The sequence below is a fragment of the Eptesicus fuscus genome, chromosome 22 (assembly GCF_027574615.1).
Source record: "Eptesicus fuscus isolate TK198812 chromosome 22, DD_ASM_mEF_20220401, whole genome shotgun sequence".
Classification (NCBI taxonomy): domain Eukaryota; kingdom Metazoa; phylum Chordata; class Mammalia; order Chiroptera; family Vespertilionidae; genus Eptesicus; species Eptesicus fuscus.
In genome coordinates this window covers 38259250-38272156 of record NC_072494.1, presented here as the reverse complement: position 1 = coordinate 38272156, position 12907 = coordinate 38259250, and the positions used below count along the sequence as shown (strand labels likewise).

The 12907-nt window shown below is 52.3% G+C and overlaps 1 protein-coding gene across 2 annotated transcripts; it reads left to right on the top strand.

The window, feature by feature from the left end:
• Positions 1 to 2806: 2806 nt before the first annotated feature.
• DUSP23 (dual specificity phosphatase 23) lies at positions 2807 to 8202 on the top strand. Of its 2 annotated transcripts, none has more exons than XM_028129383.2 (3): positions 2807 to 2932; positions 3034 to 3302; positions 7862 to 8202. In XM_028129383.2, the coding sequence occupies exons 1-3, from the start codon at positions 2878 to 2880 to the stop codon at positions 7946 to 7948; spliced, it is 411 nt and encodes a 136-aa protein (XP_027985184.2). In that variant the 5' UTR covers positions 2807 to 2877; the 3' UTR covers positions 7949 to 8202. The 2 variants fall into 2 exon arrangements, with proteins under 2 accessions (XP_027985184.2, XP_008152485.2); XM_008154263.3 differs by lacking the exon at positions 7862 to 8202 and adding an exon at positions 4675 to 5072 and having other exon boundaries at positions 2811 to 2932.
• The last annotated feature ends 4705 nt before the right edge of the window (positions 8203 to 12907 follow it).

The window sequence follows — 12907 nt, the reverse complement described above, 5'->3', positions numbered from 1 at the left end:
TCTATCTAATAATAGACAAATATGCAAATTGACCGTACCTGCGCTATGCCCGCGATTGGCCAGGAGGCACGGGGGAGCGGGACTCGGGGTGGCTGGTGTGGCTGATTGGGCCGGCGGGACGCTGAGCTTGCGTCGCCGTCTGCGCCATGGCTGTGCTGCGGCACAGAAGGGGCCTCTGGGGCAGCGAGCTCACGTCCCACCACAGACCATCTAAAGCGGGGGAGCTGGGTGCCTGTCCGCCTCCGCCGCGCTGGAAGCTTCTGAAAGGCCTGGTGCACCAGCGATCGAAAGCGAAAGCATGGGAGCTAGGTGCCTGTTCACTCAGGCACCAGGCCTTTCAGAAGCCTCCGCCACGCCGGAGGCTTCTGAAAGGCCTGGTGCACCAGCGGACAGGCACCCAGCTCCCCCGTGATCGAAAGCAAAAGTGTGTAGGGGAACCTACACGTGCATGATTCAATCATGCACAGGGTCTCTAGTAAATAAATTGACACAAACACACATTACCACATAGTCCTGGAAACCCATATACACTCCCAGAAATGTACATTTGCAGTCTTGCCAATGCATTCCACTTATTTTTTATTTTTTTAGTCGTGGTTCATTTAACACCTTTGAGCACTGTGTATCAGGCTCCATATCAGATGTATGGAACTCAAAGATGGAATGATGACACTCTGCCTCCTGCACAATAACATAACTGGCAACCCCAGTCCAATAACATAACTGCCATACTAGGATCACCTATTTATATGAGGTGAGGTACAAGTGCAGAAAGAGCCTAAATCTCCCTGAGGGTCAGGTAACACTGCACAGAGGAGAAAGGAAAAGAAGATCAGTATTGCAAAGGCGGGGAGGGGGTCAGGTGCAGAGTGCTGAAATTGTTGAGTTGGTGGGTCCTAGCCAGGAAACCATCAGAGAGGACTTTTCTTTTTATTTAGAGGTATCCTTGACAATGGGACACAGCCCAAGGCAGAGACCCTGGGTCTGTTGATAAGGGGGGGGCGGAGCAGTAGAAAAGGGAGATGAATGCCTACAAAGGGAACCACTGGCCTTTCCAGAAGGAGGCCCAGGTTCATGGAAGGAGGCACTTGTACACCTGCAGAGATCCGCCCGTGGGGGACAGTCCCTGTTGGGGGCTCAGAAGAGAATAGAATATGTCTCTCCCAGAAATGTCTTCACTCTGGAGAAGCTGGGCTTTGAGCTGGTTCCCAAGGAGACAAGGAAGGGGCATAGGGTCCTGTGGATTCTTGTCTGCAGAGGCAGTGCAACCAGAAACCCTGGACGTGTGGGAAGGGCTGGTGGCTGAGAGTGACCGCAGAGAAGGAGGGGAAGGAGTGGATTGGGATAGGCGGAAAGATCGATAGGGAGTTGTGTGGGAAATGAGAGTGCAAAGGAGAAGGGCTTACTCAGGGCTGTGAATGCACAGAAGGGGAGGAAAAGGTAGATTTGGTAGCTCCTAGAACCTGGGGAGAACGGGTGGAGGCAATGCTTCAGCGTTGTCTGGGTAAATGGAAGGGCATTTCCGTAGGGTCAGAGTAGGCTTTGAACTTGGAGGAAAGAGCAATTCCTTCTCATTTTGCTAGAACCAGAGCTTCCCATGGTCAAATGTGTGAGACAGGAGTAGGTGGGGCCAGAGGGAGGGAAGTAGATCTTCATGGCTGGGCCCCAGGTTTGGAATGAAAGAGACCTTGGTTCAACCAGCCCAGCTACTTACTAGTTGTGTGTCATTGGCCAAGTTAACCAGCTTCCCTAAGCCTCAGATTACTCAGATACAAAAGGGATACAAAAATATTTCCCACTTGTGGTTCTTCCAGGAAACACTTGGCATGGGGCCTGGTACATAAGCAAATTCAATAAGGTGTTTTCATAAGTATAGTTAGTCTGCATCACTAGAAGCATTGTTCAAATGAGGATATGGACTGAGATGCTGTGTTCATAGGCCCACCTTCTAGGAACACATGATAAACTCTAGCCTCCCCCAGGGGAGGGTGGCTCATAGAGCCTGAAAATCCTGAAATAAGAAGAGAAATTAAGAAATTCTGAAACGTTTAATCCAGATGACATTTGGGGACATGGGGATGGTTGCATGAAGAGGCAGGCAGTAGCCTTCCATTTAACCTGAGGAAACAATACTGTGTTGTTAAAGACTGTGGAGCCAGGATGCTTGGTTTCAAATCCCCAGGCCATCAGTCATCCTCAGTCAAGTTCCTGAACCTCTCCGAAGCCTCAATTTTCTCATCTATAACAGTGTTCATTAGATTACCTCATAATCAGATTATTATGGCAATTAAATGAGTTAACACATGTAACTGCTTAGAATAGCATCTGGCATATAGTAAATGCTCGATTTGTTCATTTTTAAATTTCAGGGCACCCGATGGCAACCCAGGATTTTTCATAATTCCAGCAATGGAGAAAGGAGAATAGTCTCCGTACAGTAATGATTCCTTCTTATTGGACGTGTTCAGAAATTCACTGAGAGTGGCGGTCACAGCCATTTGCAGAGGAAATTCGTCCTCCAAAGCGGAAGTAGATTTGCCATCTCTCAACCCCTTGGGCATAAGAGGCCAAGCCTGCAGGGTCGGTTGGCCTGTGGTGCCATAAGCCCCACCGACCGCCAGGGGGCAGCAGAGTCCGACCCCGGGTGCCTTCATCCACCGAAAATAATTCTTAATTCGTTCCAGGGTTTTCTTCTTGGCTGTACTTGGCTCCAATCTCCGCGTTGCCGTAATCCCGCCCATTATTGACTATTCCACCAATCAACAAGGGGTCGGGGTCGGATCCCGCTGGGGCCGGGGCCGGATAGGTGCTCCTCCAGGTCATTCAGGCCTAGGCACCGCCCCCGTGCGACTGGGCCAGTCCGGGCTGCCGAGCGGGATGTCGTCGGGGCGTGTCCCCGAGACTGCGGGGTCCTCCGAGGCGCCGGAGCAGGGTAGGTGGGGGTTACCCGGGCCTGGGCGGGCGGGCGGGCCGGTGGGCGGAGCGGCACAGGCCGCCCCTCCCGCTCACCCGCGGTCCTGGGCCCTCCCGCAGTCATGGGCGTCCAGCCCCCCAACTTCTCGTGGGTGATTCCGGGCCGGCTGGCGGGGCTGGCGCTGCCCCGGCTCCCCGCCCACTACCAGTTCCTGCTGGCCCAGGGCGTGCGGCACCTGGTGTCCCTGACGGAGCGCGGGCCCCCGCACGGGGACAGCTGCCCCGGCCTCACGCTGCACCGGCTGCGCATCCCGGACTTCTGTCCGCCCGACCCGGAGCAGATCGACCGCTTCGTGCAGATCGTGGACGAGGCGAACGCCCAGGGAGAGGTCAGCGGGCGGTCAAACCGGAGGAAGGGCCCTGGGAGGGGTCAGCGGGGACACTCGGAGCTGGGGGAGCTGGAGGAGCAGAGTTGGGGACACGGGGCCGGGAGGGAGACGGGGAAGACCGGGGCCTGGAGGCTCCGGGTGAAACTGAAACGGGAAACCCAGGGGAGGGCGGGGCGGTGGGCGGGAGGAGGAGGGCCCAGCCTGGTTAACCCGCTAGAGGAGAGGGAAAACCGGTTGCAGTTGAGAGCTGGGGAGGAGAAAGGGTGGACGGACGTGGGACCGGGGGAGGCCGAAGTCAGAGGCTATTGAACAGTCCCCACAGCAGGGCTCCATCCAAATATAATGGAGCCATATGTACTCTTTTTTTTTTTTTAATATATTTTATTGATTTTTTTACAGGGAGGAAGAGAGAGGGATAGAGAGTTAGAAACCTCGATCAGCTGCCTCCTGCACACCTCCTACTGGGGATGTGCCCGCCACCAAGGTCCATGCCCTTGACCGGGATCGAACCTGGGACCTTTCAGTCCGCAGGCCGTGGCTCTTTCCACTGAGCCAAACCGGTTAGGGCCATACGTACTCTTAAAGTTTCTAGCAGCCGCATTTTAAAAGGTGAAAAGGGAACAGGAGAAATTCATTTTGATAATATAATGTAGCCCGGCAAGTCAAAAATACTGTTGCTGCCGAAACCGGTTTGGCTCAGTGGATAGAGCGTCGGCCTGCGGACTCAAAGGTCCCGGGTTCGATTCCGGTCAAGGGCATGTACCTTGGTTGCGGGCATGTACCTTGGTTGCGGGCACGTCCCCAGTAGGGGGTGTGCAGGAGGCAGCTGGTCGATGTTTCTCTCTCATCGATGTTTCTAACTCTCTCTCCCTCTCCCTTCCTCTCTGTAAAAAATCAATAAAATATAAAAAAAAAATATTAACACAAAAATACTGTTGCAACATATAATCAATGCAAAATACATTCTTAGTGAGGTATTGACGTTGTTTTGGGCACTACATCTTCACAACCTGGTTGCATTTTGCACCGCATCTCCATCTGGACCAGCAGCATGTCAGGTCCTGGGGAGCCACACGCGGCCAGTGCCTTCTGCCCTGGAGAGCGCAGGGAGATGGTGGTGGGGAGGCAGACCAGGAGCCCAGGCCTTCAACCAGCCACTTTGCTGGTGATGGGTGCCCTCCTCCCAGCCACAGGTACCAGGCCGCCCTCCGGACTTCCGTGCCACCTCCTGCCCCTGTGAGGTGTGCCGGATCCTGGGCCTGACCCAGAAGAAACAGCTGTAGGTCGAGAGAGACAGGCCTAAGCGAGGGCCAGGAGAGAGTGGGAAGGGCAGCAGGCTCTTCCCCCTCCCCATCACGCTCCCCCTCCACAGGCTGTGGGAGTGCACTGTGCCCTGGGCTTTGGCCGCACGGGCACCATGCTGGCCTGTTACCTGGTGAAGGAGCAGGGCCTGGCTGCTGGGGACGCCATCGCTGAAATCCGGCGGCTTCGACCCGGCTCAATCGAGACATATGAGCAGGAGAAAGCGGTCTTCCAGTTCTACCAGCGAACTAAATAGGGGCCCCAGCACCCTTCTTCCAGGCCCACTGCCGGACCAGGGCGTCCGAGGGGCCAGAGACGTGGAAGTGGACTGAAGCCTCCAGCTCCCCGCCGGCTCACGAGACGGAAGTCGCCCTTCCTGCTGGCAGGTTCTGATTGGAGGGATGTCTGGAGCTGCACTGATGTGGGGTCCCTCTTCTGCTTCCTTGAATAAATAACTTATAAGAACCAGCTCCTGTTGCCCAGCCCTTTACAGTGTACGAAGCACTTCCACGTGTCAGCTTACCTTGAGCCCCACAGTAGCCCTGTGATGTCGGAAAGGCCCGGTGAAGGAGGTGGCTAAAGCTCAGAGAGTCTCAAGGTTACACTTCTAGAAAGTGGGAGGATGGGCCAGGACTGCAACACACATCTTCAGCCTCTTCAAGATGCTGAAACTCTGTATCTGTTATCTGATACGTCTTCTGGCGAGCTGGTCAGTGAAAAGGGCACAAATCCCCCGAAGCCCAGGGTCCCCGATGCTCACAGGCCGGGGGGCCTACATGGATGCAGCCCCTCTGTCTAGGCCCACATCCCCCACGTGTCATGCCCTTGACCCTCTCAGGACAGAGAAGGCCTGGATGTTGTGCTCATCTCCCAAGGGCTGTGGGCCTCTCACCAGCCTCAGGGTACCCAGCTCACATGCTTCTCATCAAAATGTCCTCCACCCTGCCCACCCTACCTGCCCTGCCCAATAGCGTGGCTCATTCTGTTTCTTTTTCTTTTCTTTTTTTAATATATTTTATTGATATTTTTATAGAGAGGAAGGAAGATAGAGTTAGAAACATCGATGAGAGAGAAGCATCGACCAGCTGTCTCCTGCACACCCCCTACTGGGGATGTGCCCGCAACCAAGGTACATGCCCTTGACCAGAATCGAACCTGGGACCCTTCAGTCCCCAGGCTGACACTCTATCCAGTGAGCCAAACAGGCTAGGGCTCATTCTGTTTCTTAACGCAACCCAGAGTATCTTCCAAAGGGCTGTGTGTGTGTGTGTGTGTGTGTGTGTGTGTGTGTGATCACATGAAGGCAGAAAGGGTGTGAACAGCCCATTTCCGGTATGCCTTCCCTCCATTTACCAGGATGTGAAGACAGGTGGGAGGCTTGAAGCTTCACCCTACCTTCCTGTGTCTGCTCTGACCCTGACCCACTGAGGTGGCACAACAGGTCCTTACACTCTGTCCTCTGTCCCAACCTGGCCCCACCCTCCCCATGTCTTCTGCTCGCAGGAGAGGGATCTGCCCTGCCTTCCTCCCAAGGCTCCTTCAAAGGGGACAGAAGAATTTCTAGCCCCATAAAACCCTCTGTGCAGCCTCCATCCCCATAATTTAAGCAGGTCTCCTCTGCCTCAAGAGTTCCTCGGGGAAATAAGCATAATTATGTGCTTAAGGAAATAGGTTTTAAATAAGAGTTGACTTGAAATGAAAAACTGTCCTTATCCTTCCATCAACTTTGGGAGGGTAGTCTGAGATTACCTTTGGGCTCATTCCCACTCTCACATTTTCTACCTTTTGCTCACCCCCTCTTCCGTATAAGGCCACCAATGAGGGATTGCAGGCCAGCCATGACCCTTCCCCATTCTGCCCTCTCTGAGAGGATAGGTGTGAGGAACAAGCCCCTCCATAGACAAGGAGCCTTCACATTGCATCAGACCAGGACTTCGCAAGGCCAGCGCTGCTGCTGTTTGCAGCTGGACACTTGTGGCGGGGTCTCCTGTGCACTATAGGGTGTTCCAGCATCCCTGACCTCTACCCACCGTAGACGCCAGTGGAATGCCACCTCCAAAAAAGTGGCAGCAAATATGTCTCCAGACATTGCCAAATGTCCCTGGCTGACAAAATCAGCCCCATTCGAGAACCACTGCATCAGGTCAGCAAGACCACATGCAGCCATAGGCTTTTGTTTGCTGTGTGAGTAGAGCTGGGAACACACTCAGGAATTTCTCCTGTGGATACACACATCTTGATAGGGAAGAAGGGTCCAAATTAAACACCCTCAAACACCATTACCCTTTTGAGGAGTGTCTGGCACTCATCCCCAGTCCACCCCCTTTTTCAGGCTGGGTTCCCAAGATGGTGATGGACACTATTAACTTCCTACATGTAGCAGTGCTGTATTCGCAATGAGTTGCTGGTGGGCATGGCTTGCAGTAACACTGACTCCCACCCCCCTGTTTTTACAGTTTTATTCATGCTTATTCTCTGGCATGTGGTCCAAGTTCCCTGCTGAAGGGAGTCTTTTGTATGCAAAAAACATCTCTGCCCTAGCCAGTTTGGCTCAGTGGACAGAGCGTCTCTGCCTGCGGACTGAAGGGTTCCAGGTTCAATTCTGGTCAAAGGCATATGTCCGGGTTGTGGTTCGATCCCCAGTAGGGGGTGTGCAGGAGGCAGCTGATCAATGGTTCTCTCTCATCGTTGATGTTTCTCTCTCTCTCCCACTCCATTCCTCTCTGAAATCAATAAAAATACATTTAAAAAAATAAACAATAAAACCTGTCTATATCTTGCCACTCTTTATAAGAAGGAAACCAACTTAGTCTCATGGGATTGTTTTGTGACAAATCAATATCAGTTACCACTAATGCACTTCACACTTGTTGTGACTGCACTCTGCTTACTGATCTACACTAATAAAAGAGTAAGATGCAAATTGACCGTACCTTTGCGCCACTCACCAGCCAATCAGGAGTGAGTATGCAAATTAGCCCAACAAAGACAGCAGGTTAATTTGCATATTCGGGGAGGGGGGCGGGTGCCTCCAGGCCTCTGGACAGCGTGGGAAGGCGGAAAGGAGGCTCTGGCTGGAGCAAAGGCAGTGCTGGCAGCCAGGGGAAGGAAGGCCCATTCTTGCACAAATCTTTGTGCATCGGGCCTCTAGTATGATTATAATTGTCATATTTATGAAGCACCTACCATAGAGCAGGTGTTATATCATTTTATCCTCACAACCATTTTGAAAATCAGGCATTTTTTCTTTTTTGTAGATGAGGGAACTGAGGCTTAGAGAGATGGCTGACTTGCCCAGTGCCTCACACTTGTGCGAAGGAGCTGGCAGCAAACCCAAGTGGTAGCTCCACACGCTGCTCCTTCGATCAGACACCCCGCCTGCCAAGACCTGCCCCTGGTTCCAGTTACACGGGGAAGTCCATCTTCATGCTCAAAGCTTAGCTTCCTCAAGCTGATTCTGAGGCCATTTCTGTTACGGCCACTATTGTCTAACTCAGAGCATGTGGCTATCCTTACCTGGCAGGACAGTCTTAAGGTACGTGTGCTGGCCTTGAGCCCTCAAAATATCATTTTATGTCTCATGATTTATTAAAAACTCTAAATCCTTCTGGTTTTGTTGTTATTTGAGCCCTTAATGCATGGCAGGCACTATCCCCAGTACTTTATAGACATTATCTCTTTTAGTCTTCAAAAGAAGCCTAAGAATAAGATCTTATAATGACCAGATGAGTGAGCTGGGGCCCAGAGAGTTTAAGAAACACGCCCAGAGCCACATAGCTAGAACAGGATTCAAACTTGAGTTTGTCTGACTATAAACTGCCTTCCCTCTTAAGAGCAGGGAGAAAAGACTTTGTTGTAATTGGAAAATATATAACAGCATCTTGTGTTCCCTGGAATCACAGCTGTGGGCTTGCAAGCTGTCAGGAGAGCCCTGTGATTGCCTGGCTTCCCCCCTCCGGCAGGGACGCTCCGTTTCACCGTGTTGGGCTGCGGCGGCCATCAACCCGAACAGGCCTGTGCCTCCAGCCTCCTGCACCATCCCAAACATAGTCCCCTGTTGATTTCAAAATGAGTTGCATAAGCACTCCTTCCATTACTTTAAAATTTTCTCTGGCTATTACGGATCCAAGGCATTCTCCTGAGAAGGCCGCGTGTTTGTCCAAGCAAGCGGAAATCTGAGAAACACTTTGGTGCACGTCCGTGCCTGCAGTTGATGACTTATTTTCAACGTTGATAACTCGGTCCTTTGTGGCAGTAAATTGCTTCGGCCGCTCTCTCGCCCTGCTTTTTCCTTCACTCATTCTGTTGCCATGGACATTTGATAATGAAAGAAATTGGTGAGGACACCTCTGAGTTTTCGATATGTCTATGGCAAGCAGTTCTGGGGTTGTTTTCTCCTGGCTTTTATAATAAACAGCACTGTTTCTTTACCAGCATGTATTGAGTAGCAACTCTGTTCCATACCCAAGCTGGGCCATATGGAAGTACTTAGTATAGACATCACCCCAGGTGGCACTGCTCACCTCCTTCCATGGGTTTTATGTGTCCTTGGGCTCCTCCGACCCCACCCCAAGAAAATTTACTGATCTGCATGTTTTCTAGAGGTGCCTTTTGTGAGTTCTAGTTGGGACTGGGTGCAACCTAGGGCCATGGAGTAGAACAGTGGTCGGCAAACTCATTAGTCAACAGAGCCAAATATCAACAGTACAACGATTGAAATTTCTTTTGAGAGCCAAATTTTTTAAACTTAAACTTCTTCTAATGCCACTCCTTCAAAATAGACTCGCCCAGGCCATGGTATTTTGTGAAAGAGCCACACTCAAGGGGCCAAAGAGCCACATGTGGCTCTCGAGCCACAGTTTGCCGACCACGGGAATAGAATTAATGAAGTAACCACACTGGAACCAAGCCCACAGGCAGAACTAAGCCATTCTTGACCACGGCCTATAAGGGGCTGAGGAATCCCTTCCCTTCCTCCAGCTCCTCCCTCGCCTCATACTCTCCCCTCCCCCATCGCCTTCGTTCTCTTTTCTCTACCTGTGTTGAGGTCTCCAAGTCCACCCTCGGGTTTGATGATTTGCTAGAAAAACTCACAGAAAAGCTGTTCTACTCTCACCGGTGGTTTATTGCAGTGAAAGGATTCACATTAAAATCAGCAAAGGAAAGCTGGATCCCGGGTCCGGGTGAGGCCGTGCGCCCCTGGATCTGGGTGAGGCTGGGTCCCGGGTCCAGGTGAGGCCGCACGCCCCTGGGTCCGGGTGAAGCCACGCGCCCCTGGGTCCAGATGAAGCTGGATCCCGGGTTCGGGTGAGGCCGTGCGCCCCTGGATCCGGGTGAGGCTGGGTCCCGGGTCCAGGTGAGGCCGCACGCCCCTGGGTCCGGGTGAAGCCACGCGCCCCTGGGTCCAGGTGAAGCTGGATCCCGGGTTCGGGTGAGGCCGTGTGCCCCTGGATCCAGGTGAGGCTGGGTCCCGGGTCCGGGTGAGGCCACGCGCCCCTGGGTCCGGATGAGGCCATGTGCCCCTGGGTCCAGGTGAGGCCACGTGCCCTGAGTCCGTGCGAGACCAAACCAGAGGGAGTCGGACCTGCATTACCACCATTTGTCCACCATCCAGAGCTGAAAAGTCAGTGCCGACATGTACACATAAGGAACTGGTGGACATTGAAACTGGGTCTCAAAAGAACTGTTGGTCCAGAAAGAAACTCACTACAGACTGATTCATTTGCCTGTCAGCATAACTATTATTGCTCATCTCACATTCGGTTCTTATAAGTATATTTCTAGTAACACATGATCTCACTCATCTAGGGGAAATTATGAACAACATAGACTGATGAACAAGAACAGACCCAGAAGCAAGGAGGCATCGATCAGACTGTCGGGCCTCAGAGGGAGGGTAGGGGAAGGTGGGGGTAGGGGGGAAAGATCAACCAAAGGACTTGTGTGCATGCATACGAGCCTAACCAATGGTTAAGGACAACAGGGGGGTGGGGGCATCCGTGGGGAGGGGTGTGGGATGGGAATGGGGGGATGAGGACAAATATGTGACACCTTAATCAATAAATAAATTAAAAATTAATTAATTAATTAATTAAAAAAATAAAAAAATCAGCAAAGGAGAAAGGCACACAGGGCAGAGAGAGTCCAAAAAGAGCCGGGCAGAGCTTCCAAGGGAGCTGATGGACAGCGCTTCATTCTCCCGCCAGCAAGGTGTGACCGTGCTTAAAACGCATTGCCTCCCGGCCAACGTGGCTCAGTGGTTGAGCATCCACCTATGAATCAGGGCTCGATTCCCGGTCAGGGCACATGCCTGGGTTGCGGGCTTGATCCCCAGTGTGGGGTGTGCAGGAGGCAGCCAATCTGAGATTCTCTTTCATCACTGATGTTTCTCTCTCTCTCCCTTCCTCTCTGAAATCAATAAAAAGCTTACCTAATAATAGGAAAACATGTAAATTGACCATACCTCTGCTACGCCACCAGCCAATCAGGAGTGATATGCAAATTAACCCAACAAAGATGGCGGTTAATTTGCATACACAGGCACTGAGTGACAGGTGTGGGACACAGGCATTCTGCCCCACCCCTGGTTTCTCAGGGCCTCTGGGCACGTGGGAAGGTGGGGCCGGAGCTGATCATTGATCAGCTGCCTCCCCATATTTGTTTGCTTCGTTTTGTTTTGTTTACCCATTTTTCTTAACTTACCCTGCACGGCTGACCTTAGCTACTCAGTCTCCATGGAGGTCAGACTGAGAGCAGGGTGCCAGCAACCTGTGCACACCAAGTGGGCATTCACCACACCATACCGTTAGCACAGATGACTGGCCTGGCCCACGCTCTCAGTACACAGACCCTCCCATCAGGCAGGGTATCCTGGGAGCTCAGGAGGTGGTCAGGAGACAGTCCCAAAGGCCTTCGGCACGTGGCAGGTCTGGGCAGCCTTTCCAGCACACGACCAAATGCTTGTGCTGTCCCCACTTAGGGCCTAAGGGATACACAAATGTTGGATGCTGTTAAAATCACTAATATTATGTATTAGAGGCCTGATGCACAAAAATTCATGCAAGAGTGGGCCTTCCTTCCCCTGGCTACTGGCACCCGCTTCCCTCTGGCACCCGGGACCCAGGCTGGCTTCCCTCTGGCCCTGGCTTTGTCAGGAAGGACATCTGGAATGACGTCTGGTCTAATTAGCATATTACCCTTTTATTATTATAGAGTAGGTGCGAAGTTCACAAAGAGGAGCTTGGAGAGGGGTGGGCAAGATGAAGGGGGGCTGTGAGGGGAAGGGGAAGATATAGAGCGTGCATGCAGGATGATGGGGCAAAAATGTCATCCAGGGGGAACAGAAAACACAGTGAGATAAGCTGGTGAAAGGGCAGCAGAAACTCAGACTGTAGGTTAGGATCATATCCGATCAACAGGATGGCGTTCCCACAGGCTCTGCGCAGAGGGCTTGCCATGAGGCCCCATATTTGTTTGCTTCGTTTTGTTTTATTTACCCATTTTTCTTAACTTACCCTCTGGCAGAATGGCCCCGTGACTTAGCAGCGGTCTGGCACTTTATGGTATAATGCTGCCAAAAGGACAAGGCCTCATCTCTGCTGATTGGTGAGACTTTTCAGAAGACAAGAGTTAAGTGAGACCTGCTCTCCTGCTTGCTGGAAGTCAATGGCTTTGATGCTTTGCAAAGGACAGCAAAGGGCTTAAGTCAGACTGCTCGCCCTCTGGACTTGCAGGTTATGACTTTTTGACACTTTTGGAATGGGAAAGGGTCTCAGGTGAGTGCCATCACATGCGCTGGAACTGTGTCCTCCAACGGCAGCCGGCACTCCTCCTGCATCCCCGCTGCTCCAGATGAATCACTCGCATCACATTTGGAATCGTGGGCTGTTGCCATATCCCAATTGACCCGGTTCATAGGTCTGCAGGGGCCGTGACCCCTGGTGCTGGGTTCAGTCCAGCACCTTGGTATTTCTCCCGATTTTCCCAAAACCAAGGGGTGCCCTGTGGTTTCAAACATTCTACTTCAGTTGCACTCCCGTTCCCCATCCCTCTCTCCCATTATGTCTGTCTTCTTACCTTTAAACTTGTCTTCTTCTCTCCAAGTAGTCATCGATGTGTCAAGCACAGAGGAGCCAAACAGACCAGATGGTATGTTCTGTGAGTGAAGGGCATGCGGTGTGTGCCAAGGGGGGGCAGTGCCAGGGACGCCAAAGACAGCTCCCACCATGAGAGCACGCACGATCCTCAGAGGAGTTGAGGTAGCTGCAAATGCCAGAGCACCCCAAACCTCAAGGCTCTCCTGA